The sequence below is a fragment of the Theobroma cacao genome, chromosome 4 (assembly GCF_000208745.1).
Source record: "Theobroma cacao cultivar B97-61/B2 chromosome 4, Criollo_cocoa_genome_V2, whole genome shotgun sequence".
NCBI lineage: Eukaryota > Viridiplantae > Streptophyta > Magnoliopsida > Malvales > Malvaceae > Theobroma > Theobroma cacao.
Genome location: NC_030853.1, coordinates 31804925 through 31832608, shown reverse-complemented (window position 1 = coordinate 31832608; position 27684 = coordinate 31804925). Strand labels below are relative to the sequence as shown.

Here is a 27684-nt window from a genome sequence, read left to right as displayed (position 1 = left end):
TGGACCCTACATGTTCACATTATAGATCCAAAGGCTACGACGTCGTGTAAGGAGTCCCCAGCCCCATGGCCCTTCCCCCTTCCTCCTCCAGTCCTGGCTATAGCCGAGCCGGATAAATAAATAAATTCCAACTTGCTAATTGTGTTGTGTGCCGATGCAGTCTGGAAGAAATAAGCGGAGAGGATTCCTCATCTACCAAAGTCTAAGCCACTAACCACCCTGGGTATCTATTTTTTAATTGCTTGCTAACAATCACAAGGTTCTACTTTTGCCCTTATCTTGTTCCTCTTCCTTCAAATTTCTGTTCTTGTTGTTTTTCTTTCAAGTATTCACTGCCAAACGTCATCTGGGCATTCATGCGTTATTTTCATTTATAGGATATATTGATTGATTGATTGATTGATTAAAGTTTTCTTGCGCTTCACCTTCAGTTTTATTATCGCAATGGCTATCGGAAAGCTGATCGTTGTATGTCTCTCCGGTGGAAAGTTCACCACCAATGCTGATGCCACGCTTTCCTACTCCGGCGGAGATGCCCACGCAACCAGCGTCACCCTTGACACCAAATTTGATGATTTCAAGTCTGAAGTTGCTGATATGTGGAAGTATGACCCCCATTCTCTCACCATTAAGTACTTCCTCCCCAATAACAAGCGCACCCTTATCACCATTTCCACTGACAAAGACGTACGGCGCTTCATTGAATTCCATGAAGACTCTGCTTCTGCTGATGTTTATGTCATCACGCCCATGCCTCCTGCTCCCAGTGATGCTGTCTCCATGCCTTGTAGCAGGTCAAAACCCCTCCTTTATCTCCCAGCTCTGATTTCTCACGCATGAGTTTTCTTAAGATACCATTGTTATTTACTTCACCCTAACTTTTTTTTTTTCCCCCGCATGTGCTAACCATTTCCTTTTATGTCATCAAATGTTGTAAAAATAAATATGGAGGATCGAACCATTTTAGTTTCAGTTGTCTTAGAATTCACTTTGGTCATCTAGTTTATTTCAAGACTTATGCAGATAATTCACATAAGACACAATAGAGGTAGCTCTTTGCAATCTTGGGAATTGATATTTTGACATTTTGTTCCCTGAACTTGCATGAACATACTTACCAATGCAGGTCTAGTCATACAATGCCCAATGGACCTGTTTCTCCAGTTGATGCTCCTACTGATTTTGCCGCTGATGAACCTGTTTCTCCTGCTGATGCTCCTATGTATTTTCTTCCTGATGAAGAAGACAGTGAACAGCAAAAAACACCTGGCATTTCATCATGGAAGAATTGTATTACAGGAATAGGTCAGACATTTAATACTCGACGTGAACTTCATGACGCATTGGACAAATTTTCTTTAGCATACGGTTTTCTCTATACTCTTAAAAACAGTGATGGAAGGCGTTTCTGTGCAAGGTGTAAAGCAGAAGGGTGTCCTTGGTTCTTTATTGCACCAAAAGTGTCCACCACAAAGTTGTTCAGGATTAAAAAGATGAATGACACCCACACCTGTGGTGTGGGTTCAAAAAGGACACATGCCTCAAGGAAATTGGTTGCAAGTATTGTAAAGGAAAAGTTGCGAGATACCCCTACTTACAAACCACAAGAAATCATTGATGATATCAAACGGGATTTGGGGATTGAACTAAATTATGCACAGGCTTACGGGGGAATAGCAGCTGCACTAGAGGAACTTCAAGGTTCACATAGAAAGGCATATAATCAGTTGCCTTTGCTGTGTGAGAAAATAATGGAAACAAATCCTGGTAGTGCTGCCATTCTTAACACCAAAGAAGACTCAAGCTTTCACTGTATATTTGTTGCTTTCCATGCATCGGTTCATGGATTCCAAAATGGTTGCCGCCAACTACTTTTTCTTGATTGTGTGCCTTTGAAATCAAAATACAGGGGAGAACTGTTTGCTGCCACTGCTTTGGATGGGAATGATGGCATTTTTCTTTTAGCTTTTGCAATAGTAGATGTACTGAGCAATGATAATTGGCACTGGTTTTTGGAGCAGCTGAAGACTGTGCTGTGTACATCTCTTGAGATAACATTTGTGGCAGATATGACGAAGGAGATGAGTGAATCCCTTAGCTCAATATTTCCAAATTGTTTCCATAGTTATTGCCTGCATCAGCTAACAGAAAGCCTGAAAAACAAGTTTAAGGGATCATTTACACAAGAGGTAGTTCGTGTGCTAATTTCTGAATTTCATGGTGCCACCTATGCACCAACTGCTGAAGGGTTCAAAAAGTGCATTGAGACTATTAAAAATATATCACCTGAGGCTTACGAATGGGTCCTGCAAACTGAACCTGAGCACTGGGCAAATGCATTTTTTAAGGGTGCAAGGTACAATCATCTTAAATCTAGTGTCGCAGAGTCATTTTATGAATGGGTTTCAGATTTACCTGCAATGCCAATAACACAAGTGATTGAAACAATACGCCGTAAAATGATGGAATTCATCTACACATGCAAGATAGATTCGGATCAATGGTCATCAAAGCTCACTCCATCTGCAGAGGAAAACCTCCAAAGATGTCTTGTCAATTCACGCTCTCTAGAAGTATTACTTTCACCTGATAGTTCTTTCAAGGTTTGCGATAAATTGGGTGTAATAAATGTTGTCAGCCTTGATAACTGGGATTGTAGTTGTAGGGAATGGCAGATAAAGGGCTTACCATGTTCACATGCTGCTGCAGCAATTGAACACATTGGCAAGAATGTGCATGATTATTGCTGTAGATATTTTACAACTGAGGCTTTTAGAGTTACATATTCAGAGTCTATAAACCCAATTCCAGCTTTGGACAGGTCCATGCAAAGAGAATCCTCGCCAGTGCACGTGCATCCTCCTTGCATACCCCGTCCGGTCGGTCGGCCCAAGGAAAGAAAGCATGCATTTACATCCAAGCAAGCTGTTAAGAGAACACTCCAGTGCAGCAAGTGCAAAAAGCTTGGGCACAACAAAAGGAAATGCAAGCTATCTGTTTAACACTGCTCTGTTGGTGTGCCTGGTAAAAACGTTGTAGTTATTATTGTATTTAGGTTGGTTGAAAGAAATCTAGTGATGAGTAAGAGCTGGGAGAGACGTACTGATGTATTGGAATTTCGTATGTAGATTAGTCTGGATGTTACAAACTGGGTGGTTGTGGTAGGAAGCTGTTTGATGTTAGGTTTCCATTTATACTAACAGGAAAGAAAAAGTATGGCTTCATTGTTTTTCTATAGAATGCCAAGTCATTTGATCAGCTTATAAACGAGCGGTCATTCCTGAATATGGTTGAACATGTTATCTCAGTGAGCATCAGACAGCTTATGAATAACTTGTTGCTCATCAGTAGCCAACAGATCATCTGGTGAATTCATATGTTATTCATGCGTCCTGCCTGTAATCACTCTGTAGACAAGGCCCTGGCCCCTGGATCAATTCATAATGAAACAAAACCACCCACATCTTGTATTGTATTGTGGCATGAATCATGATGAGCAGTGCCTTTGAATATATTTACCATTTCCCTTGCGATTTTCTTGAGAAAATGAAGCAATAGATGATATGACGACCACCCTTTAAACAACTTCAATCCATATTTAGATTCCGGAAGTAAAACAAATAAATCTGGAAAAGACAAAAACACTTGATAATAATTTAAAGGAATTCTCGGGAACTCAATAGTTAATTATGAATGGGTTTTTAACATTTGTTACTATTCATACTCTCTCATGTTGATATATTATAGCTATAAACTCTAATCTTTTGGAGGGAGCAGTTGACAACAGGTAAGTGGAACCGCTTGGAAAAGTCAAACGTCTAAAACTAATTAAAAATAAAAAGGTCAAACAAATTAAAGGATCGGATTTGGAAGTGGGCACTGCTCGTACGCTGCGGATTGTCTTCCTTCCTCTTTCAGGCTCTGCCTCTGGGACTCTGCCCCCAATTCAAGGAGTAAAACTCCCAGCAAAATATTATATAAAAATTCCAGTTTTTTCATGTTCCTCCAATAAAGGTATTATCTTTCTTCTTTCTGTTTTCCTTTTTGAAACTCCATAGTCATTAGGGTTTCTGAATCCAATTCCCCAATGCAAATATGCTCCTCTTTTTTTTTTTTTTCTTATTTTCAGCTTATCTCGGTAGTAATCTCAGAAAGTAATCTCGCAAAAGATAAAGTTGATTAGCTTCATCGGGTTACTGCTTTACTACTGGAATTTTATGCTTTTTTTTTCAAAAAAAAAAATAGTGTGTTTGTGCGCGGAAAAAAGGGAAAAAAAAAAAACCAAAACTCTTCCTCTTTTCATATCTTATTAATGTAGTTTGTTGTGTTTGATTTAGTTTCTCATGCAGTGGTTATAATTTGGTTTCTCATGGTTAGGCCATGGCTGCAAAGAAAATTATAGCAATATGTCAGTCTGGGGGTGACTTTGTCACCAATAAAGATGGTTCATTGTCCTATAGTGGCGGTGATGCCTATGCTATCGACATTGATCAGCAAACCCAGTTAAGTGATTTCAAGTCTGAAATAGCGGAAACGTTTAATTTTAGCTCTGATAACATGTCTATCAAGTACTTCCTCCCAGGAAACAAGAAGACTCTCATCACTATCTCCAAAGACAAGGATTTACAGCGCATGCTTAATTTTCTCGGCGACTCTGCCACCGTTGATGTCTTCATAATGTCAGAGGAAGCTGCTGCTCGTAATGTTTCCAACATGCCTGCTAGTAGGTAGTTACTCTTCTGTCTAGCTTATTTCTAGATTTACCATATAATTTCAGCTCGTGCTGTCATTGTTACAGCTGCTTGATTGCGCAGGTCTAGCAGGACAACCGTCTCAGAAGCTGTGGTTCCTATGGTTGCTCCTGTCAGTGTGGCTGTTGGGGTGACCAATGCCATTGACCAAGTTGACATGGACATGTCTGTTGAAACTCCTTTAGAGTGTATGCCCATTAATTTTATTGATGAGAAGCATCATAAAGCTGCACAGCTGTGGGAGAATACCATCACTGGGGTTGACCAAAGATTTAGTAGTTTTAGTGAATTCCGAGAAGCTTTGCATAAATACTCAATTGCACATGGGTTTGCTTATAGGTATAAGAAAAACGACAGTCATCGTGTTACTGTCAAATGCAAATCTCAAGGCTGTCCCTGGAGGATATATGCATCAAGACTGTCCACGACCCAGTTGATTTGCATCAAGAAAATGAACACAAAACATACATGTGAAGGAGCTGCCGTAAAAGCTGGGTATCGGGCAACAAGGGGTTGGGTAGGAAGTATTATAAAGGAGAAATTAAAAGTTTCCCCAAACTACAAGCCAAAAGATATTGCTGATGACATCAGGCGAGAATATGGAATTCAACTTAATTATTCTCAGGCATGGCGTGCAAAAGAGATTGCCAGGGAACAGCTTCAAGGCTCCTACAAAGAGGCATATAATCTCTTACCTTTTTTCTGTGAGAAGATAAAGGAGACTAACCCAGGCAGCATTGCTACCTTTACTACAAAGGATGACTCAAGCTTCCATCGTCTATTTGTTTCATTTCATGCCTCAATATCTGGTTTTCAACAAGGTTGTCGGCCTCTGATTTTTCTTGACAACACTACTTTAAATTCTAAATACCAAGGAATATTGTTGGCTGCAACTGCTGCAGATGCGGAGGATGGTGTTTTTCCTTTAGCTTTTGCTGTAGTTGATGCTGAGAATGAGGAAAATTGGACTTGGTTTTTAAAGGAACTGAAATCTGCGGTTTCTACATGTAGCCAACTCACATTTGTTGCTGATTTTCAGAATGGTTTAAAGAGGGCACTGGCTGATGTGTTTGATAAATGCTACCACAGCTATTGTTTACGTCATCTGGCTGAGAAACTTAACAGAGATTTGAAGGGGCAGTTTTCTCATGAGGCAAGACGATTTATGATCAATGACTTTTACACTGCTGCTCATGCACCAAGGCTTGAGGGTTTTCAGCGTTCTGCTGAAAATATAAAAGGCATTTCTCCTGAAGCTTACAACTGGGTCATCCAAAGTGAACCAGAGCACTGGGCAAATGCATTTTTTGGAGGAGCTAGGTATAACCACATGACATCAAACTTTGGGCAGCAGTTCTACAGTTGGGTATCAGAAGCACATGAATTGCCTATAACACAGATGATTGATGTATTGAGGGGAAAGATGATGGAGTCGATCTACAAGCGTCGTGTAGATTCCAATAAATGGATGACAAAGTTAACTCCATGTAATGAGGAAAAGTTGCAGAAGGAAACTGTAATGGCAAGGTCACTTCAAGTGTTACTCACACATGGTAATATATTTGAAGTTCGTGGGGAATCTGTTGACATTGTTGATATAGATCATTGGGACTGCAGCTGCAAGGGCTGGCAACTTACTGGATTGCCTTGCTGTCATGCTATTGCTGTCTTTGAATGCATCGGTAGAAGTCCTTGTGAGTATTGCTCCAGATACTTCACAACTGAGAGTTTCCGCTTAACGTATGCCAAGTCCATTCACCCTGTTCCAAATGTAGACAGACCAGTTCAGGATGAATCACCTGAGGCAGCTGTTACTGTAACTCCTCCTCCAACTAAGCGTCCACCAGGTCGGCCAAAGATGAAGCAGGCTGAATCAATGGACATTATTAAACGGCAGCTCCAATGTAGCAAATGCAAAGGCCTTGGCCACAACAAGAAAACATGCAAAGAATCCTAGTGTAGATGTTAGGACGCTGTAAGTAGGCACCCACTCTTCATGGCATTTCAGCTATATAAGATTCAATAGTTTTGGTTGCTATCTGTACTAGTTCTTCTCTATGTCTTTTTGAGATGCCACTACTAACCATCTATTTGAACACATTGTACTTCGTCTATCACCATCATCCATGGCATTTCTGATAGGTGATATCTTGAAGTTATGATAGCATAATGCTTATCTGCAGAAAGATAGATAAGCTTTGGGAATTAGGTTGACATGTAATATGCCATGTGAGTAGTAACTATATTCTAGGTGCTAGTAATGACCATCGTTGGATGTTTCACTGGACAATCTTATTTTGTAACTATAGTTCCTGGCCCTTATCAACACTGCATTTTTTAAGGGCTCTGCTACCCTATTCTCCACATTATAACCGACTTAGGGGTAGATGAACAAATGAATATCTCAGTAGAAGCCAAAAGATAGATAAATAAATGAAGCATATACTCATTGAGCGTTCATTAAAAAGTTGATGCTGAGCCACAAAGTGAACAGCTTGTCATAGTTGCTGCCACACCACTTAACAGGAGATTGTGCAAAACTTGGGGTCTTGTTTTAAACTTTAGCCTCTTTGTTGTTTGTTTTAGTTGGAACACTATTTGTTGTTCTGGTTTCCTTTTGTAACTCTGTAGCTGGTTTTCTTTGTCCATGCTTCTTTGGATGATGGAATGAATTTTCAATTATCCAAAAAAAAAAAAGATATTGGGCCACAAATCAAATGACAACACACTGTAATGAAATTAATTTGGAGAATTTTCAGTAGTAGGGTTTTTCTTCTTCGTAAAATTAAGTTATGAAATAAACTATATAAGATAAGCCAGCTTTTTGCCAACATGATTAGTGTTTACGGTATTTGTTTGTCTACAAATTTTGGACTGTAAATTACGTTGCTGGTTTTGACAGTTTCCAACAACATATATTAGTAGGAGAGTAGTTTTGTCGGCATGCGCTTTTCAAAAAAAAAAAAAGAAGTTATGTTGACATGCTTGTGAAGCTGTAATACCTATTTTTGTGCCTGGTGGTGTTGAGCATAAAAAAGTTCATATGTGTGTTTTCATATCGCTGCAATGCTTTGTGCTACATGTGCCTTCTTTTACTGCAAGATTTTCCATTATGTTCGTTTATTCTGACAATCCTGATGTGATCTGTTGAAGTTGAAGTGAAATGTGCATTGGTCTTGTTGCTTCCTGAAAGGTGCTTGATTATAGCTTTATGGTTATTGCTTGCATTTTAATTTAAAGCTTCTGTTTTAGCTAAATTGAAAGAGAATTGTTACAAAGAGATATGCATTTATTCTGGATGATTAATGAGTCTGACAACTGTTACTTGAAATTAAACTCAAAGTGGTGAGGATAGGGTGAGGTTTGGACAGAGATTCTAAATTCGAGACACAGTATTCCTCCTTGTACCAAAAAAAACATGCTAGACAATTAAACAAATCTGGAAATGACAGTGCTTGAACGTCCATTTGTTGTAGTTAAATTGTAGTATTTGGTTTTGTTTTTTATTTTCCATGCACTTTTACATGGGAACCAGATGATGTAGAAGTTTAATAACCAGGTGTAGCTTGTCCACAACTTGCTTGTTTTTGCTGTGCATGGCACCAAAATTCATCTCTTAGACATGAATTTGTGCAGGCATCCTTTCCGATTATTACGGATCGTAAGAACTTAATACTATGATTTAGTGATAATCTTTCTTGTTGCCAATCAGTTGCATATTTGGATTTCTTGAGGTGCTTTTACTAGTCGTGTCATGACCATCACCATTCTGACCTGACAATCCAATGAGTGAGCACACGCACTAACGATACGTCAGTCTCCTGGAGCTTCAGTGACTTACCTCAATTTGCTTTTATTTGTAAGATATGGGAGCAATGGCTGTCGTCTCTGTTCATTAAATTTTGGTGTTGAGGTGACTAATGGTAGGAGCAGGGTTTAAGTTGATGTAACATTCTTTGGTAACGGTTGAATCAGGTTGTTATATGGTATAGAATTGCGGGATAAAATATGTTGTATTTACCCATATTGATTCATTTATAACACTTTCCAGCATCTTTTTCCATCAATGCTTGCTAGATCTCTAGTAGAAATATTAAATTATTATTATATATCATTATATTTACATGTATGCTAGTGGTTTCCTATTTTGGCTCTTGGGTGCTTACTCTTTAGCCTGATTAACGAAGCAAGTTTGGACAACATGCGCAACAAGTCGAGGGGAGATCCCCCATTTTTACCCGACTCGACTAGCCATGTTTATGATTTTAGGGTGATAGTGCCTTGTAGAAGATTTTGCAGTTATGTTTCCTAGTAACCGCTGCGAAGACACGCACGAGTTTCGTTGACAGTTACTAGAGCTAAGGAGCTGACACTTGGGATGTTGAAAGCCCCACCTGGCAACCTCAAATATGTTCAAGTTTGCCACGTTGCATGACACCTTTCATTTTTCCAAGCCCATCACCTCCTTCTCTTCCCCTTAAAATTAAGAAAACCGCAACATCATCAACTTGTTCCTACGCTTGCAGTCATTAGAACAAGGCTTACTTCGGTACTTAAATGATAATAACAAGGAAAGGAGAAGGCTTCCTTTTTTTCAGAAAACTTTCATCCATTTTCATGGCTTCCGCCCCAAGTCCTTTTGGGTTTTTCATTCTGTTGGGGGCGGCAGTACTGGTCCTGACTGCTGCCAGTGTCAGCTGCACAAGTGTTGACCACATGCCATCGACAGAGGAGGAAGAAATAGACTATGCTAAGTTAAAGAGCAAGACGCAACAAGCCAAGGATGAGATGCAGAGCAAGACGCAACAGGCTGCAAACGAGGTAAAGAGCAAGACGCAGCAAGCCAAGGAAAAGGCATCAGAGATGGAGAAAGAGGCCAAGGAGTCCACAGAATCGTGGACTGAGTGGGCTAAGGAGAAGATCTCTGAAGGCCTTGGGTTTAAGCAGGATGATACCAAGGATTCTGATTCACTGCCCGGTACTGCTACAAAGGCTAAGGAGAAGGCCCAAGAAGTGGCCTCAGGTTAGTTAATTATTATTATTTGAATAGTCAGGTTAGTTCATTAAAATACTTAAAAAGAGTTTGTGTTTGTCCATAATGCACTGTGTGCTTGATATTTTAGTCCGCAAACACTTAAACTTGATGACGAGAGAAGGATGCTCTCGTATCATTCATTTCAAGGTAGAAACTGCTCTGGAAATGGTTGTATTTATATCAGTTTTGGGCAGGAGCCGGTGAATACATTGGCGATAAGGCAAGGGACATGAAAAATACAGCTAGCAAGAAGGCCGGTGACGTAACGAATGCGGCCAAGGAAAAGACCACTGAGACCGAAAATGCAGCGGTAGAGAAGGCCGGTGAATTAACAAATGCGGCAAAAGAAAAGGCTGACACCGCATCCAATGCAGCTAGAGAGGCTACCACCTCAGCAAAGGACAAAGTCAGTGAGATGGCCGGTACTACAAGGGAAATGACAAATGAAGACAAGGACAGAGCAGCTCAGAAGGGGGAAGAAGCAAGGGTTGCAGCTGCAGAGAAAGCCAAGAAGAAGAAAGCAGAAACGGAGGAGAACCTGAGCTGGGCCAAGGAGAAAGCTAAAGAAGGCTATGATGCCGCCAAAAGCAAGGCCAAGGAGAAAGCTAAAGAAGGGTATGATACGGCCAAAAGCAAAGCTGAAGAGGCCTCGAAGTCTGCAAAGGACACCATTGCTTCAAGTTATGTGGCGGCAAAGCAGAAATCACAAGAAATCAAAGAGAATATATCTGGTCGAGGCCGTGATGAGGAGCTCTGAGAGTTGCTAATGCCAAGGAAAGGGGTTGTTTGTTTTGATGAGTTGGTGACTCAAATAGCTTGGCTAATTGCTCAAAAGGAAGTGTTGTGTGTGTGCATTTCTAGCCCGTGGCTTATACATTTTTGTTTGTTGTATGATTTGTTTAGTTATCACAGTGCTTTAAAATTGGTTGCTCCTGGTTCCCATTCAAAGTGATGAGGAGCCGTTTTTGTATATACTAGTAGTAAAGTAGTTCCTTGGGCCCATTGCTGTCTGGCAGAGTGGAAGGGGGGGGGGGGGGGGTTGTTTTTAGCTAAGATGAGCACGAGTGAAGCCCAAAATCTATGCCTAAAGGAAGTGGAAGACTGAAAGCTGTATGTATGTAGATATTTGTAATTTGGTGTTGGGATTTGGGACATGAGGGGAGGGGACATGGCAATAGGTACCCACCGAGGTGGAAGGGTGGTGGAGTAAAGGGTATTATTGAAAGGTAAGTGAGTGTCTTGAGAGTTTGGTGAAAGGGATATGGATTGGCATTCGGCAGGGGAATAGTGAAAATGGAAAATGCCTCCCCAGGGAAGAATGGGTCGTTACATGCAGAGTCGAGGGTGGAGGGGGCTTGGTAGGTGGGTAGGCGGGGCCCCTTTTGTCTCCAAGCTGATGGTTAGAAATAGGAATTGGCGGGCGAATGCATATGCAGCCAAAGATAGATGTATACAGAGGGAGGAAATTTCGTGGCGATGGATTGGACGGACAGACGCGTTTAATTAGTACTAAACCAAACTTTGATATATACTATAAATCTACAGTGAATATATATATATATTGTACATACATGTATGAAATCACGTACAAGAATATTAGCAGTGGAGAAGAAATCCAAATCCGAGGAGTTCCCACTCCATGCATTCATGTCCAGCAAGCCATAACTTTTTTCCATCGTCAAAGGCAAAGAGTTACCCTAACACTAAAGTTACTAATTAAAATATCATAACTGAAATCAGTTGTCTCTTGAGTTGTGTGTGCTTGGTAACGTATGTCCCATATGTTGCCTGTGTCTTTGCATGAAGAAAATCGTATTTATCCAAATTATAGAAAATAAATTAACAACCAATTATAACTGATTGTTTAATATAAATATAAATATATATGAATGAAGAGAATCAAAATTGAATGTGTAAATCATCATTAATTTCAAAGTCAAGACCAGTAATGGGGTTAATAGTTTTGTTGGCATATCATTAAATGATTCACGTGTCATGTTCATGTATTAGACTTTAGACTTGTTCTTCCACGCGATTGAATTTGTTTCTACAAGTGATAATCGTAAACCTATCTTTATCTCTTTAATTTGTGTCATCTTATCATTATCAACACGGTACGCCAATTAATAGTCTCTTCCTTAATTTCAACTTTAATTTATTCTTCACGGAAAAATTTTAATATATATATATATATATTAATTATTATTCCAATTTTCATAACCACATCTTCGCTCGCCATGAATGCATGCATATGATGCCAGCCTGACACTGAGTTTCACGGAATATATATGAATATTAATTATTTCATTTCCTCCCAAACACAAATCTACCCTTCTACATGAATGAATACGAGAGCGGTGGATGGCATGGACTTTTGGTATTTAATAAAGGAAATTAAGGGGATATATATACATGTGGCATTGCCATGCGCTCTGCTCTTCATTGCCTTCACGGGATTTAGTGACGTACAAATGAAATTAAGAAACCCCCGGCCCACATATGTTATGTTTAACGGTCGGTTTGTGCATTAATTAAGGTTTCATTTCATTCCCCTCCCCTCCCCTTATTATTTTTTTATTATTACTTATAACGTTGTGCTACCATTCCACCCTGCTATTTCTTTATTTACGTTAAAACCACCTGACCTGCTACATCCAACTAATATAATAGGTAGGACTATTATAAAAATCATATAATAATCATGCCACGTTGAATTGGAGTAATAATGGAAGAGAGAAGAGACAAATTAAGCGATGGAGGCCGCAATATCCATCTTTCTTACTTTATTTACAGCTAGGAACAAGGTCACCTCACCCCCACGTGTTTCCATTTCATTGCCCCAAAATGCTTAATATCAAACCCACATGCAATGATGCAAATACAACACAATGATTCTTACAGTTTAATTTCATTTTTTTAGTAATTGGTACAAATCAAACTTAATTTACTCTTCTTTGTCTATATTTCCAAGGCCAAGGGTTTATGTCAGAGTAATTAACGGGTTTTATGTTTATCCATACGAGATGGAGTTGGGACCAAAAATGAAAGGAAAAGCAAAGGCTTTGATTTTTGAGTTGGGATAAAAGAGGACTGATAAGCTATCAAGATGTAACGCCACTTAAACCAAAAATTTAAAACATTATAAATTATTTAATCCTTTATATATAAGCACACGCCATTTTCTTACTTTTTAAAAACGTGACATGTTATGCTTACCTTTGAAAATAATATTAAAAAATAATACTTGATAATTAAGCAATGAAAAGCCATTAGTATATTAATTATTATTAGGAGGGTATATAATAAAACGTGTATCCTTTCCTGGAAAGTTAATGAAAGCAAAAATGGCAAGTAACATAAGATGCCTTGGGATTGGGAATGAAATCGTGGCTCGCTCGGCCTCTGTCTGTCATATGTATATATAGGAAGCAACCATGACGATGACCGTTTCAACGGTTTCAAAGGTTGCAAACAATTGTCTTCGCGTCTTGTCTTGTCTTGTCCTGTTATATTATACTAGTAGTATTTCTTTATGGAGGGTATCACAAATATTAGATACAGAGAGAGAAAACAGATTGCTGCTTCCTTCCTCAACAAACTCCGTGATTTTCTTTTCTTTTCTGTTCTTTCTCTCTCTCTCTCTCTCTCGATATATATATATACATATACATCTCTCTTCACACGGAGGCGATTATTGAAGATTTTAAACCTTGATTGATTGGTGGTTTTGGTTTTTGAGAGAAGAGAAAAACAACAAAACAAAAAGAGTGGATGAGCAGCACTAGGACCAGAGACAAGGAGAACAACAACAAGCAGCAGCAGCAGCAGCCGCAGCCAGGGATGCTGCAATTGGGGAATTACGAGTTAGGAAGGACTCTTGGAGAAGGCAATTTCGCAAAAGTTAAATTGGCTAAGAACCTCCACTCCGGCCACCCTTTTGCTGTTAAGATCCTTGACAAGGCCAAAATCATTCAACTCAACATCACCGATCAGGTTCCTCTTCCTCTTTACTATGTATTACCTATATATCACTAAGAATACCCGCGCCAATCCCAAACCCAATCCCAAGTCCTTCCTTTTTCCTTATTAGCAAGGCTCTTGTGCGTTTTCTTCTCCTCTCTTGTTTTCATTTTCTGTTTCTCTTTCTTCTTCAAGTTCCTTGCTTCCGCTTGTCGGATTCCCTCCCTCTATGCGTTTCAAATCTTAAATCCAAATTGGCTTGATAAACTTTATTCTTTTGGTCCTTTTAAAGACAAATCTAGTCTCCAATTGCAGATCAAGAGAGAAATCGCCACCTTGAAGCTGCTCAAACATCCTAACGTAGTTCGGTTACATGAGGTATGCCTGTCTCTTATTATTATTATCATTATCATTCATGCTTATCTCTGTGATAAAGCATCTTTCACCAATTATGGGAGAAGCCAACAAATATATATGGTTCAAATTATCCCCGGCTTTTTTTGTGGCTTTTCCAACTTAAATTGGATTTGGATTGTTTTAATTTTGCTGCAATTTGAATCCAAAAACAAGTTAGTTCCAGTTGAGCAATCGTTCTTGTGTTGGAAATGAATGCATCAAATCCGCATTTGTCAGCATTCATCCTCATAAAAAAGGCCTTGACCATCTAATCTGATTACAAACTCCTTCAAAAGGCAACCATTGGACCAGTCGTCAGCTCTGGGATTTTTCCATTTTTTTAATCGAATTTGCTACAAAGTTGAGGACGTAAACCAACTAGGCCGCGTTTGACTCCCGGGGGTCTGGCGATCATGGTTTAGTTTTGCACGTGAAATCCGTGCCAAGGGACCATAAATCTGCTTTGCTAGTTACTGTTAAGCCAGTGACCACAGATCCCTGACCCAACAACCTTTCTACTTTCTTATAACCAGGAAGGAAATGGGCAACTGGTCACGTGGGGCCATCATCCCTGTTTTCTTTTTAGTAATGATATTTTATTTTTGTTTGCATTTCGCCTTTCTGACCGACCAACTGCAACCATGTGCTTTGTTTCTTTTCTTTTCTGGCTCTATATCATTGGTTCATCATGTTCCATTCATCTAATTCGCCAATTCTTCTTCTTACACCACTAGACACCCTTGTTTTATCATTTGTAGCTGTAAATAATTCAGTTGAATATATATAGAGCAAATGAATTTTATAATGTTATTTAATCATGTAGATCCCCCCACCACTCCTTCTGATATATTATTGCAAGCTAGTCAAACTGTCGGACACTTAATCCTCTACTCTCACCTTGCTTTATGTTGATAGACCTTATTTAAATATTTATTGGAGGGATTTCTGGCTGGCACTCTTTAGGCTTAATGCTAATTTATGCGTGCTTTTTGGCATGACATCCTGGATTTCATGTGATTTCTTTGCCTGGTTTTCAAGTTTGCTGATTGAAAATGTATTGCGTAATCTCATCAACTCTTCTTCCTTGGTCTCTGCCTCTTTTCGCTCCACTCCGATACTAAATTTCACATAAATTTAGGGTTTTAAAAATTTTAGAGTATATGCGCAAGGAGCCAATGCTGGTAGTGGAAATGGATGCTTCATGTTTGTTGTTTGGGCAAATAAATGGATTCATTGTGCTTCAAGTTGCTAGCATTTGTATCTAGTCCAGTTTTTTTAAGCTACAATCTCTGGGTTACTTCTTTACTATCCTCTTTATCCTTAGGGAGTGAGAATATTATCTTAGCAAATTAATGATAATTAAAATATGAAGAAGCTGTAAATAGTGATGGTGATGAGCAGAATAGAATTGTAGCTTTTCGGTGTGCATGTGCATGCACGTGATCTCTAGCTAAAGTCGATATCAGCTACTGAATTGCTCTAATGATGCCTTAATTTGCTGATAATAAACATGCAGGTCTTGGCAAGCAAAACCAAGATTTACATGGTCCTAGAATACGTAACTGGAGGGGAATTGTTTGACAGAATTGTAAGGAACTTGAATTTCTAGGGCTCCTTCTGCATCAGTATTAAATTAGAGACATTGCTAAGCTGCTTTTGTATCACAGGCATCCAAAGGGAAACTTTCCGAGTCCCAAGGAAGGAAGCTCTTCCAGCAATTAATTGATGGTGTTAGTTACTGTCACGGCAAAGGTGTTTATCACAGGGATCTTAAGGTTGTTTTCATCACTTCTAAACGTCTTTTGATATCTTAAAATGTTAAAAATCATAACAATCCATGTTATATGAAGTTGTCTTCCTTTTCTATTCTTTCCATAATGTTAATCTGCTAAAATCTGTTCTCGATATTGCAGCTCGAAAACGTTCTTATTGATGCAAAAGGGAACATAAAGATATCTGATTTTGGACTCAGTGCGTTGCCCCAACACATCAGGGTAAAGTGCTCTCCTAAACAAGAAATTCATGAAAAAGATTTTGTTCTATTCTTTTAATTCAGTTTCAAATATCAGGGGGATGGCTTACTGCATACAACCTGCGGAAGTCCTAACTATGTGGCACCAGAGATTCTCGCTAATAAAGGGTATGATGGTGCCACCTCAGACATATGGTCATGTGGCGTCATCTTGTATGTAATTCTCACCGGATATCTCCCTTTCGATGATAGAAATCTTGCAGTTCTCTATCAGAAGGTATTTGAGGGCTACATTTGGTCATTTCTCTGACAAATTTTTAATAATTTCCTTCTCATCAACTCCTATCTCTAATCCTCTTGTGAGATTTCAGATTTTCAAAGGGGATGCTCAGATTCCTAAGTGGTTATCATCTGGTGCTCGGAACATGATAAGAAGGATTCTTGATCCAAACCCTGATACCAGGATAACAATTGCAGGTATTGAAGATGATGAATGGTTCAAGCAAGACTATACTCCTGCAGTAGCTGATGATGAGGAAGAAGATTTATACATTGACGATGAAACCTTCTCAATGGATGAAGTGGTATGAGCTCTCAAAATTTTATCTTTGATGAGACCTTCCTTTGCAAATTTTGAACATAACTAACAGAAGCGTGATTTTGATGAAGGCATCTGATGGAACTAGAAGACCAGAATCACCCACTATCATTAATGCTTTTCAGTTGATAGGAATGTCCTCATGCCTGGACCTTTCTGGTTTCTTCGAGGAGGAGGTAAGAGCAAAAGAAAGGCTGTCGCCTTGTTAGTGTATTTTTTTGTGTAGCATCGTCCGTAGTTTATCACCCTAATTCACAAAGTTTTTAGAATGGCTGATTGCAATATTATGCACAGGATGTCTCTGAAAGGAAGATCAGATTTACATCCAATCATTCGGCAAAAGATTTGCTCGCAAGGATCCAAGATATTGTGACAGAGATGGGATTTCGAGTCCAAATGAAGAACGGAAGGGTTAGTGCTTTGTATAATTGCTTAATGCGATACATCAAGCTTTTCTCAATTACACAAAATGTTACTGTACCTTCATGATGCCAAGACAAAAACACACAGATACATGCACTTGGTAGTAGCATGCTTTCAGGAGATTTGGTATGCATTCATACTAATGGCCGCATATAGTTCTAAACTTGTATGCTCCTGTGTTTCAGTTGAAAGCAACACAAGAACACAGAGGCCAGAAATGTCATGGCAGCCTTTCAGTTGCAGCCGAGGTAATTCTTTTGTTAAAAATTTGAGCAAATTTTTGTGGTATTTTTTAACTCAAAAGTGAAAATGTGTGTTTTCAGCAATTTATCACTACAGAAAGTTGCACAACCCACCCCTACCCCTACTCCCATCCCCACCCCCCTTGTTGATCCTTGTGAACCTGGACAAGAGTTACTCCATTTACTAATCCAAGTCTTTGTAACTATGTCAGGTGTTTGAGATAAGCCCATCCTTGTATGTAGTTGAATTAAGAAAATCGTGTGGTGATTCTACAGTTTATAGACAGGTATAGTATTTCCCGCTTCCCTTTCCTTGGCTGAATCCAACTCTTTCATCTTACTCTCCGTTGTAATTCAAGTTCGATACTTTGCAGTTATGTAAAAAGCTTTCAAATGACTTGGGCGTTCGTCAAGGCCAAGGGCTGGTGTACACAGAAGCTTGATAGACTGGTCGTTGATTGGTTAAAGGATATCAGCTCTGAGCCTGAGAGTGAGAGAGATGTTATCATAGGTTGTAGTTATGTTTATGTAAATGTTTTTTTTTTTGTTTATTTACAGCAGTATTTTCTTTTTTGTTTTATAGCTTTTTGGGAAAAAAGAGAGACTTAAACTAAAGTATATACATGTAAGCACATATGTCCAAAGTGCAGATATGTTGTGTTGGCTGTTACAAGCAGAAGCAGCAGTCTAGTCTTTTAATGTAATCCAGACAGTACAGCTGCTTTCTGCATGTTCATAGAAATTGATAATTGAATATAAAATCACATTTAATCAGTTAAACTCTGCCTATTTGGCTATTTCCTTGTTGGAGGAGAAGCTCTCCTCTCCTCTGAAGTATGGAGATTTGCTCCCCAATTGAATGAACATTGAGCAAGCTTAGCTCAGTTTACATAAATAAACTGCAATCCTCTCTTTCATATATATATATATATAGCCTAGTTCAAGGCTTATGTTTTTCAGTGTGAGCTTTCTGTAAAAGGTTATACTGTAGCATGGAAAGAGGGAAAAGAGGATCAAGCCAGCTAATAAGTATTTCTTGTTCATGATAAAACACCACCATATGCAGTTCCAATGCTGATACCAAAATCAATCCAATATGTCATGCTCATGGTAGACAAAGTACAGGCCCATCATCTATACCTTTTTCCATCCTTGTCTTATGCGACATCAGCAATAGGTGGCACTAATCTCAAATTTTTGTTGGAGAAAGCAAAAAATCTCCGGCATGCTATTGAGTATTGGTGTAACTTCTTCCAAAACTAATGATTCCACATAAGGTTTGATATGTTGACAGGGGCAAGGAGAGCTGAGCAGGGTTGGCTTGCTGTCCAAACAATGGCTACTGACCCCAGAATTTTACCGGACGACAACAATGACTTTAGAGTTTGGGTGGTGATGAAAGAGTGGAAGAAGTTGATCCATCATCAAATGCTTACTTTTCACATCCACTATCAGCTTATCTCTATCTTACTTTTGATTGTTGATGATGTAATCATGTAAACATCTGACCATGTTATCAAGGAAAACATTTGTCGCCTCTCTCCCTCCCTTAACATTTTATTTTACTATTGTTTGTTGTTTATTATTGATGCTCCAACCATCCAAAGGGAAAAAAACAAGAGACTATCCTATGCACAACATTCATGCAATATACGGCTTTTCTTTTCCTCTTTTCCCGAAATACTACAATTTTAGAGAAATCAAAAGTTCTAGTTTGTTATACTACAGGGTGATTCACTATATAGTATATACATGACAACAATCAATCAAGTTTCAATCCAATCTAATTTACAAGCCTGTCACCAAATTCTTTGCTGTATACCTGAATCAAGCCACTGTTGTCTGCCACTTGGAGCTTGTCATTGAGCATGGTCTTGCATTGGACATCTCTGTCCTCTAAATTGCGCATAAATTCAACCTGTTACAAACAATAACACAGAAACAGCAAAGCTATATAGAGTAAAATATCATCCTATTAGTTCACCAAGAATACAAGTAAACCAGAACTTGTTTAAACACCACGACAAGCTCAAGCAATTTCGAAGAAATTTTCTATTTCTGAAAGTTAGCATGGAAAGGCTAGAAAATTATCAAAGTTCAATGCATATTAAACCCAAATTCCTAGTAATTATAAGTACCTCTACCAGTGATTTGCCATTAAAAATAAAATAACCCCCCCCCCCCCCCCCACCCCCACCCCAAATAAAAAGGAGCAGGCTAGAGGATAGCAGTACAAGAAATAAACTCCTTATTACTTAGTGTTTTACCTGTTTTTGAAACAAACCAAATTCATCAGAACTTAGAGAACCATCACTGTTTGAATCGAGGAGTTGCATCATCTCTCGGGCATCTTCCCCTGGTGCTCCGAGCTCTTCCATAACTTCCATTAGTTCTTCAATGCTAATCTTACCATCAGCATTCTTGTCAAGAAGGCGGAATACTTCATCTCTCTGACCAAACCCAAGGCCTTTATGATTTGTGGATGGAAAATCTTTAAGCCGCAGTGCCGCAAGTTCAGCTGCAGCAATCATTATGGCCTTAAGTCTCTTTGCCTGAGAATGAAAAAATAGCCAAACACTTATTAAAAGAAAAATTAAAAGATCAAGAAGCATTAATTGTACTGTTTCCCGGCTGAGTCACTAATGTAGAATCAAGGACTGATCTCAATCAAATAACATTCTGCAAACCTCTTCTGGATCAGTTAGCCCACCCTTGTACAATGAATGGGATGCAGTTCCACCTGTGGCCAACATGTCCATTTCAATAGTGCGTATTTGTATTTCCATAAGTGGTCTAGCCATTCCATTGTCACTCACATCAACTGCCATATGTAAGCTCTTATATCCATTTGCTTTGGGCCTTGCAATATAGTCTTTTGTTCTGTGAGGCATTTCTTTCCATAGTGATTGAATGATTTCACGAGTCCTGTAGCATGCTCTTTCACCTTCTTGTGACATGTCTATGCCAGACCTAGGATTCAATATGACTCGCAATCCTAGAACATCATTTACTTCTTCTGGCTTACGGCCATCTCTCAGGAGCTTCTTCATTGTGCTGTACCGACTTTTATAGCGGCCCTTAACAGCGACATCATCAACCATGTCAGCTAAGATAGGATCAGCTTTTAAAGTTTGGAGCAGCTGTTCCTTGTATATGTCAATTAGAGGCTTATTTCCAGGCTGGTGGCTTCTTAGCCATGTATCGACATACAGGTATGAATAAGGAAAGAGATAACGAAAGGAGAGATCTTCAAGCTCGAGTGACAAGTGGTTGGTTCCCACAGCATGAGCTAAGGGGGCATATATCTTCAAAACCTCAAGAGAGAGCATTTGTTGTTGATATCTTGGGAGGTAATCAAGATGCCTCATCATATCAAGCTTGAGAGCGAGGTCCAAAATGAGAGCCCTGATGTCATAGAATGTAAGGCAGAATTTTCTTAGGGCAGCCGCACTATCATCATCCAAAACTTCGACTTTGGAAGGGATATTCTTCAAGCGCATGCTTTCATGCAAAAGATGGGCAGTGCCAGTACCAATACGATCTCTGACTTGATAGATGGAAATGGCACCTGCCTCCAGAACTTGGGTCAGTAGGCCAGCGGAAATAACTTCTGCATCCATCTGCAATCAAGTTGCAAGTTGCAAGGCTTACGCTAAGATTTTTGATTGGGGTGAATTGCCAGAAACCAAATTTTGAAGCGTGAAGAAGTAAAACATATAGACAGTTCATATATCATGCATCATGGTTAATTCTGAAAATTAAGCTGAGATTTTCCATATAACATGGCATAAGAAAAATGTTGTAGAGCTCAATTAGAAAGAAAGTGTGGAGATGAGTACCTGGAGAGCGGCGAGAAGGAGAGCGAGAGACAAGGCCTTAGAAAGAGGAGAGCGGCCATCAGGAACGAGAGGCAAGGCCTGCAGGATGGGAATGGAGAGCTTGAGAGACTTGAAGAGCAAGCGAGAGGAGCTGCTGGACAAGACGTTGATCTTCTGGGTCAGCTGGTTGAAGGCTCCCACCAGCTCCACCACCATCTTCCCTCCCGTCTGCTCCAGCGCCGTCGCATTGGATTCCGCCGCTGATGCTTTGCACATCAATGCACGCGGGTGCTGCTGCTTTGCAATACATGATGAGGATAGTGCTAATAGTTGGGATTTGGAGTGGCATTCTCCCAACCTTAATTTGGGGATCAGCAACTCCATCGAGCTCATCGCCACCATTGTTTTGGACTTTGATTGATTATGGCATCATCAAATCAAAGGAAACTTGTTCACTTCTTCCAAACCCAATCCCAATCCCAATCCCAATCCCAAACCCAAACCCACTTAAATTAAACTCGTCTTTCTCTGTGTTGTGTGGCTGATATTCATATTCGTTCACTCCAATTGATTCGCAGCAGGGAAAAGGATGACGTGGTTGAGCTAAGGAGCTTGTCGGAAGTTGGTAGTTTTGTCTGTTAATAAGTAATAACCACGTTGGACTGTACAGTGGACATTTCAAAATTGGGCTGGACTCCACCTGAGCCCAAATGCACACTCACAGGGAGAAGAACATGTCTTACACTAAAACCCTAGCAAGCACAAAAGCCCTTCCCTCCCCTTTCCATTCGTTTCCTCTGTTATGTTCATCCCAGGATCCCTACTTTTCAGATTTTATAGTTCCTAAAAATAAGTATACCTCTCTCTCTTTGGCCTTTGCCCAATGCCCCAATAGTACCCATGCTGGATTGGACACACTCCCTCCGCAAACTTAATCTATCTCTTCCCACAACTAGTACTAGATAACTGATTAACTCCACCATTTCTGTTATCTTCGTTTGATGAACAGGCATGTCGGCCTTATCCAGAGGCCTCATTTCTCGTCTCCACCAGCACCTCCTTTCCCTATCAAGGCCATCGTCATCGTCACCGTCCGCGTCCGTAGCAGCCCCGACGCTCCTCCCCTTTCATCTCTTAGCTAGGAGACTCTTCAGCTCCGATGCCTTGATGGACGGCTCCCAGATCCTCCAACAACAACCCAGCCGCATCATCCAGGCCACTCCAGCTATCATGACATCCAACTCCAAGCGCACCGGGCTCATGGCCGTCAAGTTGGGCATGACTGCTCTTTGGGACAAGTGGGGTGCTAGGCTTCCCATCACCGTCCTCTGGGTTGATGACAATATCGTCTCTCAGGTCAAGACTGTTGAGAAAGAAGGAATCTTTTCCCTCCAGGTATCCGACTTCTTTTCTTTGCTTCCATTTATATTTATATCTGATGCATTCAATTTTTTAATTATTCTGTTTACCTTCAAACGTTCCATTTTTACTACCTCAGCAGCTGTCTATGAGGATGTTTATCAAATAATGACTAAACATTCACTCAAACTGCCTAAATTTGTGGTGTTTGTTAGATTGGTTGCGGCCACAAGAAGGCGAAACATTTGACAAGGCCTGAAGTGGGTCATTTCAGAGCTCAAGGTGTTCCCTTGAAGAGGAAATTGAGGGAGTTCCCTGTCACCGAAGATGCTCTTCTTCCTGTTGGTACATCCCTTGGTGTTCGTCATTTTGTTCCAGGGCAATATGTAGATGTTACTGGAATCTCTAGAGGGAAAGGTTTTCAGGTGATTTACATAATTGTTTCCTTGATTTGTTAATGCCAAACGATGAATCTATTCCATTTGTTTGTAGCACTAGCAGATACTCCATCCTTGAAATTGTGTGTATAAAGACTAATAGAGCTAGCATTTGCAGTTGGACTGATTTGAAAACTATTTACAGTGTGACGCTTTTGAATTTGTTGATGGTGCACAAGCAATTGCAAATTTTACTAGTGATTCTTGATTTACTGGTTAACGGTGGCACATGTCTATTTTATAATGTTAATTTATGCATTGAGCATGTGCAAATATTTGTCATGCTCGACACTCTATCTAATCTTTGCACATGAAGGGGAGTGGTATAAAAATAAATAACAATATCTGGCAAGTTTGTGCTTCCTAATTTTTCTCTTTATTTAGTCCTTAGATATGATTAAGTTAATATTGATTTGAGACTTAAACAACTACATTTCTTATATTTCTTTTACTTGTCCAGGGTGGAATGAAAAGATGGGGATTTAAAGGAATGCCAGCATCGCATGGTGCATCCTTATCGCATCGGAGTATTGGTTCTACTGGTCAGAGGGATGCTCCTGGAAAGGTTTGCATAGCTACTTTAAAAGTTTATTATTTTGCCTTGTTTATTGCATTGATGTGGTTGGATGAGTGAGATATATAGGTTTCACCTGGGAGAAATTCAATTATATGCTGCTTTTCTTTATATATTTGTTGTTTTAGTTACACCTCTCTTTTTATCCTGAGGATCACTTGATCGACTTTTCAATGATGCTTTTCACTGAAGCAGTTATGTTATTGTGAACTTGCTTCCTTGCTGAATTCTTTCTTCAGCCATGTTGTTGATATGATTGATTTGTTCTTGTAATGTGATTTTGTTCTGCATATTTCATCTTTTACCGTGCACTTATCGTTCTATTCTAAGTATCACTTGGTAGACTCTTCAATGATGTTTTCAACTGAAGTAATTATTTTTGGGCATTAAATAGTTTTGCAAACCGTAGTTGATTACTTTTCTGTCCCAAGAACTAAGTCATTGATCAGGGGTATGTAGAACTTCTTTTTGGAAGTTCAAATTGATGTTTTTTGCTTGACTATGGTTGATTTTTTTTTCCTTTTGTCTCCATCCATGAATTGAGTGGTTTAATTTTTGGTTTATTATTGGAAAAGGAATAAAGGATGACTCTCTTTAAATCATGTGATGATCATTCTTAACCATGTGGAGTGCCCTTGAATTATAATTGACAATCAATTATTGTTATGTAGGTATTTAAAGGAAAAAAGATGCCTGGGCGCATGGGTGGCAAGCAGAGAACAGTTAAAAATGTGTGGGTATACAGGATAGACCCTGCAAGGAATTTGATGTGGGTGAAAGGCCAGGTATGGTTAATTGCTTAAATTTTTGAATGGAAAATCAGGAGGCTATAGCCTTTGCAAAAGAGTTCCAAGCTTTGAACATTTGTCATCAGAAATAACGAGTATTTCCTTCAACAGTACTTGTGTATGCTTTGATGTTGTTTCCATATTATTTGTTTGTTCAAAAGTGATTGGAAAGGATTTGGAACAAATTACATTGAATCAGAAGTTTTAACAAGTAATGTGCATTGTGTTTAGTTTTTGTCAGCAGTATCATTCAGAGAGCTCTTATTCTTTACAGGTCCCAGGTGCTGAAGGGAACTTTGTTTTCATAAAGGATGCTGTTTACAAGAAACCCGATGTTTCGGAGCTTCCATTCCCAACTTATTTTGCCGCAGAAGATGAGGATGAAACTGATTTAGAACCTCTTGTTGCTGATCTTGGGGAGGTAGATCCATTTATGGTAGCAGATTGATGAGGGGCTAAGTTTGAGTCCTTGTGTTTTGACAGATTAACTTCCCGGCTCAGTTCACTTTTTTGGGTGTATACAGAATAGTAAGATGATGTTAGTTTGTCTCCAGGGTGCAATATCATAATATTGAGTTGAATTGGATGTGTTAATGTTGAAGTAATTGACCATTGATTTTTCTGTGGGAATTGAGTTCCAAATAAATGAAATTTTGCCAGGATAGCTTAGCATTAAGATAGAGTTATGGATAGTTATCATCCAAGAAAATCATTGGTTTGACTTAATAATCTATAGAAAAGCTATACTATGTTATTATGTGTAAACGATGACCAAAAACCAAAGTCTCGTTATTGTAGCAACCGGCAACTGGTTTTTATTTATGAACAGGGTATCTGTGTCAACTCAAGTTGGTTTCTACCTTGTAATTTGCATCCATGAAGCTGAGTGTTTTTATTGCCCGGACCCAGTCCCAACCCAACGTCCAAAGACTCAGAAGCTCTTTGGGTCTTCGGCCTCGGCCCAAAATTCGAAGATTCTCGTCTACCCCTTGGCCCTGGCCCTTTCTTTCCATTCCAAAATTTGGATATCACTAATTAAAAAACATTCACGCAGTCGCTGCAGAGTGTACACCAACAAACCTCTTCTGTTCCCCCTCTGCACTGCACAAATAAGTCGTGTTTTCCGGTGGCAAGTACTAAACAAACTTTGAACCCAGACCAGACCAGACCCGACCCTAAGCTCCTTTGTCTCTCTTGACAGTTTCCCCGTGAGGGAGGCACGCACGCTGCACTCTTCTATCTGCACTACTTTGGGAATTGAATCTTATTGTTGGCTGACCTGGCCCCAAAACCTAAAAAATCACCAGGGAAATGCAAAGGGCATGAAGCGGGAGCACCAGGCCGAATGCGGGGGCTGCAGCGTCCCAGGGCGGTTGCTCCTCCACAACGTCCGTTATAGAGCCAGCTACCGACGTCTGTGCACCAACTGCGTCCTGAAGAACCACCAGGGCCTGTTCTGTCCTATCTGCCTTGAGGTGTTCAACGAGTCCCCTCCTCCTCATCAGCGCCTCATCTGCCTCAAATGCCCCTCCATTTCTCACCTCTCCTGCTCCTCCTCTTCTTCCCAATCCTCCTTCACCTGCCCTCCTTGCTCCAACCCTAATTTCTCCTTCTTTAATGTCGACCCCAACATAACCAATAAGAAACCTAAGTCAACGCCCGATCATCAGGGAGGATCTAACGACGACCACGACAACGACAAGAAGAAGAGGGTTATTGACAGGGAGGCGGCTAAAGCGCTTCTGGCTGCTGCTAAGATCGCGGCTGCCTCCATGAGTAAAGCTGCGGCCGTTGCTCGAGTGGAGGCTGAGAGGAGGGTCAAGGAGGCTACTTTGGCAAAGAAGAGGGCCAAAGAGGCTCTCGAGAGACTCGCCTTTTTGGCCCGTAAGGACAATGATAGACTTAAATCCGCCCTCGTAGGCATACCAAAATCTAAAACTGCTGCTGCTGCTGCTGCTATAGCTGACCCCAAAACCAACGCTTTATCTCCATCTCCTCTTCCTGAAAAGGGGAATAATGGTTTATATTCTGTTTCTGCTGCTAATGCTCCCATTCCAATTCCCAAGTTGCAGCGACAACACAGCGCTCATGGTATGCCTAATTGATCATTGGGATTTCAGATAATGTCCGTTAATTGTTTGTTTTTGTTGGGTTCCTTTTTTTCTTTTACCTTTGTTCATGTCTTTGTAGAAATGATTTAGGAAGGGAATAGCGTGCATTTCTGTACTCAGCTTTTTGTTTCGTTCTTATTTAGCTCTCCGTACTGCCTGTATGTATTTTTGTTAAGGCCATTTGTTTCTCTTCATTTGCTTCCTTGCCTTCTTTGCTTAAGTAAAAGTTAAACCTTTCTCCTTATGCCAAAGCCAAACTTTCTGGACTTCCTGCTCTACTATTTGTTTTTGCAAATTAAGCTTATGTGGGCATTTGGATTATTGAACAAGTAGTTAAAAGCTGAAATAAAAATATTTTAGTCTACACTACACTAAGAAAAGTGTCAAAACCTTTTTGAACAGTTTGCTCCCTTGATATGTTCATTAATCCAATGCACCATGATAGCACATCTGGTCTTATCTCTCACTTTAGATACTATCATGCTATCTTGTCAGACTGAACCAGGTTCTGCTTTCCACTGTGTAAGGGCTATTAACCCTCAAATAAGTTGGTCACATCTGGATCTTTGATTGTTAACTTACCATTATTGTAAATCTTTTTAAATTTTATTGCAAAGGATTCCTTATTGTTTTGTAAGCTTCGTTACGAAGGCATCTACTTCTAAATCAAAATGTTTGCCATTATACTATTTCTTGGTTTCTTTATGTTGCTTGTTTATCTGTGTTTGCCTATATGCAATGGGGAATAGAGGGAGAGAGGGAGAGTATGAAGAAGAATAAGAATAAGAAAAAGAGGAAGAAGCATTCAATTTCCCACCCCCTTCCCCACTTCTCGTTTTATCATTTTTGTGTTAAATCATATTTCTAGCCTTTATGTTATAGGATGGTCCTGCAATCTTTGGTGGAAAACTGTTTATATGATGATTGTTATTTTTAGTAGTAATTGCTGAAGAAAATCATTGTCTAAAGCAATTACTGATTCCATAGAATTATATTTCCGAATGGGTCAAAGATTTGTTGCTCTAGTAAATTCTCTTATAGGGGACTCTTTGGTGGAAATGGGCAAGGCCATTTCTGAGTTTAATAATCGTTATGGCATGAGAGTCACCCTTTCTTAATGTTCATGGGCCATAAATGGAGTTGTTTGTGGAGCTTTGTTTGTTTTTCAAAGTCACATGAGAGGCTCGAAGCTGATAAATGATTGCAACTCTTCAGAGTAT

General features: G+C 39.7%; 7 protein-coding genes across 12 annotated transcripts; 6 read left to right on the top strand and 1 right to left on the bottom strand.

Annotated features, from left to right (window-relative positions):
- On the top strand, positions 144-3473 carry LOC18603777. 2 transcript variants are annotated; one of them, XM_007035940.2, is made up of 3 exons: positions 144-223; positions 432-794; positions 1127-3473. In XM_007035940.2, the coding sequence occupies exons 2-3, from the start codon at positions 445-447 to the stop codon at positions 3000-3002; spliced, it is 2226 nt and encodes a 741-aa protein (XP_007036002.2). In that variant the 5' UTR covers positions 144-223; positions 432-444; the 3' UTR covers positions 3003-3473. The 2 variants fall into 2 exon arrangements, with proteins under 2 accessions (XP_007036002.2, XP_007036001.2); XM_007035939.2 differs by having other exon boundaries at positions 150-259.
- LOC18603776 lies at positions 3848-8814 on the top strand. Of its 4 annotated transcripts, none has more exons than XM_007035937.2 (4): positions 3848-4014; positions 4350-4727; positions 4815-6726; positions 8464-8814. In XM_007035937.2, the coding sequence occupies exons 2-3, from the start codon at positions 4381-4383 to the stop codon at positions 6706-6708; spliced, it is 2241 nt and encodes a 746-aa protein (XP_007035999.2). In that variant the 5' UTR covers positions 3848-4014; positions 4350-4380; the 3' UTR covers positions 6709-6726; positions 8464-8814. The 4 variants fall into 4 exon arrangements, with proteins under 4 accessions (XP_007035999.2, XP_007036000.2, XP_017975622.1 ...); XM_007035938.2 differs by having other exon boundaries at positions 8388-8814; XM_018120133.1 differs by lacking the exon at positions 8464-8814 and having other exon boundaries at positions 4815-7041.
- Positions 9079-10764, top strand: LOC18603775 (late embryogenesis abundant protein D-29). Its single transcript, XM_007035935.2, has 2 exons — positions 9079-9774; positions 9981-10764. The coding sequence occupies exons 1-2, from the start codon at positions 9309-9311 to the stop codon at positions 10541-10543; spliced, it is 1029 nt and encodes a 342-aa protein (XP_007035997.2). The 5' UTR covers positions 9079-9308; the 3' UTR covers positions 10544-10764.
- On the top strand, positions 13252-18174 carry LOC18603774 (CBL-interacting serine/threonine-protein kinase 1). 2 transcript variants are annotated; one of them, XM_007035932.2, is made up of 12 exons: positions 13256-13779; positions 14062-14124; positions 15659-15730; positions 15810-15917; positions 16056-16136; positions 16212-16391; positions 16486-16698; positions 16784-16888; positions 17007-17123; positions 17321-17383; positions 17590-17664; positions 17752-18174. In XM_007035932.2, the coding sequence occupies exons 1-12, from the start codon at positions 13558-13560 to the stop codon at positions 17818-17820; spliced, it is 1368 nt and encodes a 455-aa protein (XP_007035994.2). In that variant the 5' UTR covers positions 13256-13557; the 3' UTR covers positions 17821-18174. The 2 variants fall into 2 exon arrangements, with proteins under 2 accessions (XP_017974854.1, XP_007035994.2); XM_018119365.1 differs by lacking the exon at positions 17752-18174 and having other exon boundaries at positions 13252-13779; positions 17590-17670.
- Positions 19018-21773, bottom strand: LOC18603773 (probable GTP diphosphokinase CRSH, chloroplastic). The gene is made up of 4 exons (XM_007035928.2): positions 21217-21773; positions 20065-20997; positions 19645-19929; positions 19018-19295 (listed from the first exon to the last, which is right to left on the bottom strand). Exons 1-4 carry the CDS (start codon positions 21595-21597, stop codon positions 19161-19163), a joined length of 1734 nt encoding a protein of 577 aa, XP_007035990.2. The 5' UTR covers positions 21598-21773; the 3' UTR covers positions 19018-19160.
- LOC18603772 (50S ribosomal protein L3-2, chloroplastic) lies at positions 21963-25012 on the top strand. Its single transcript, XM_007035926.2, has 5 exons — positions 21963-22590; positions 22770-22979; positions 23452-23556; positions 24237-24350; positions 24628-25012. Exons 1-5 carry the CDS (start codon positions 22207-22209, stop codon positions 24799-24801), a joined length of 987 nt encoding a protein of 328 aa, XP_007035988.2. The 5' UTR covers positions 21963-22206; the 3' UTR covers positions 24802-25012.
- On the top strand, positions 25401-26708 carry LOC18603771. Its single transcript, XM_018119366.1, has one exon. The coding sequence runs from the start codon at positions 25676-25678 to the stop codon at positions 26456-26458; it is 783 nt and encodes a 260-aa protein (XP_017974855.1). The 5' UTR covers positions 25401-25675; the 3' UTR covers positions 26459-26708.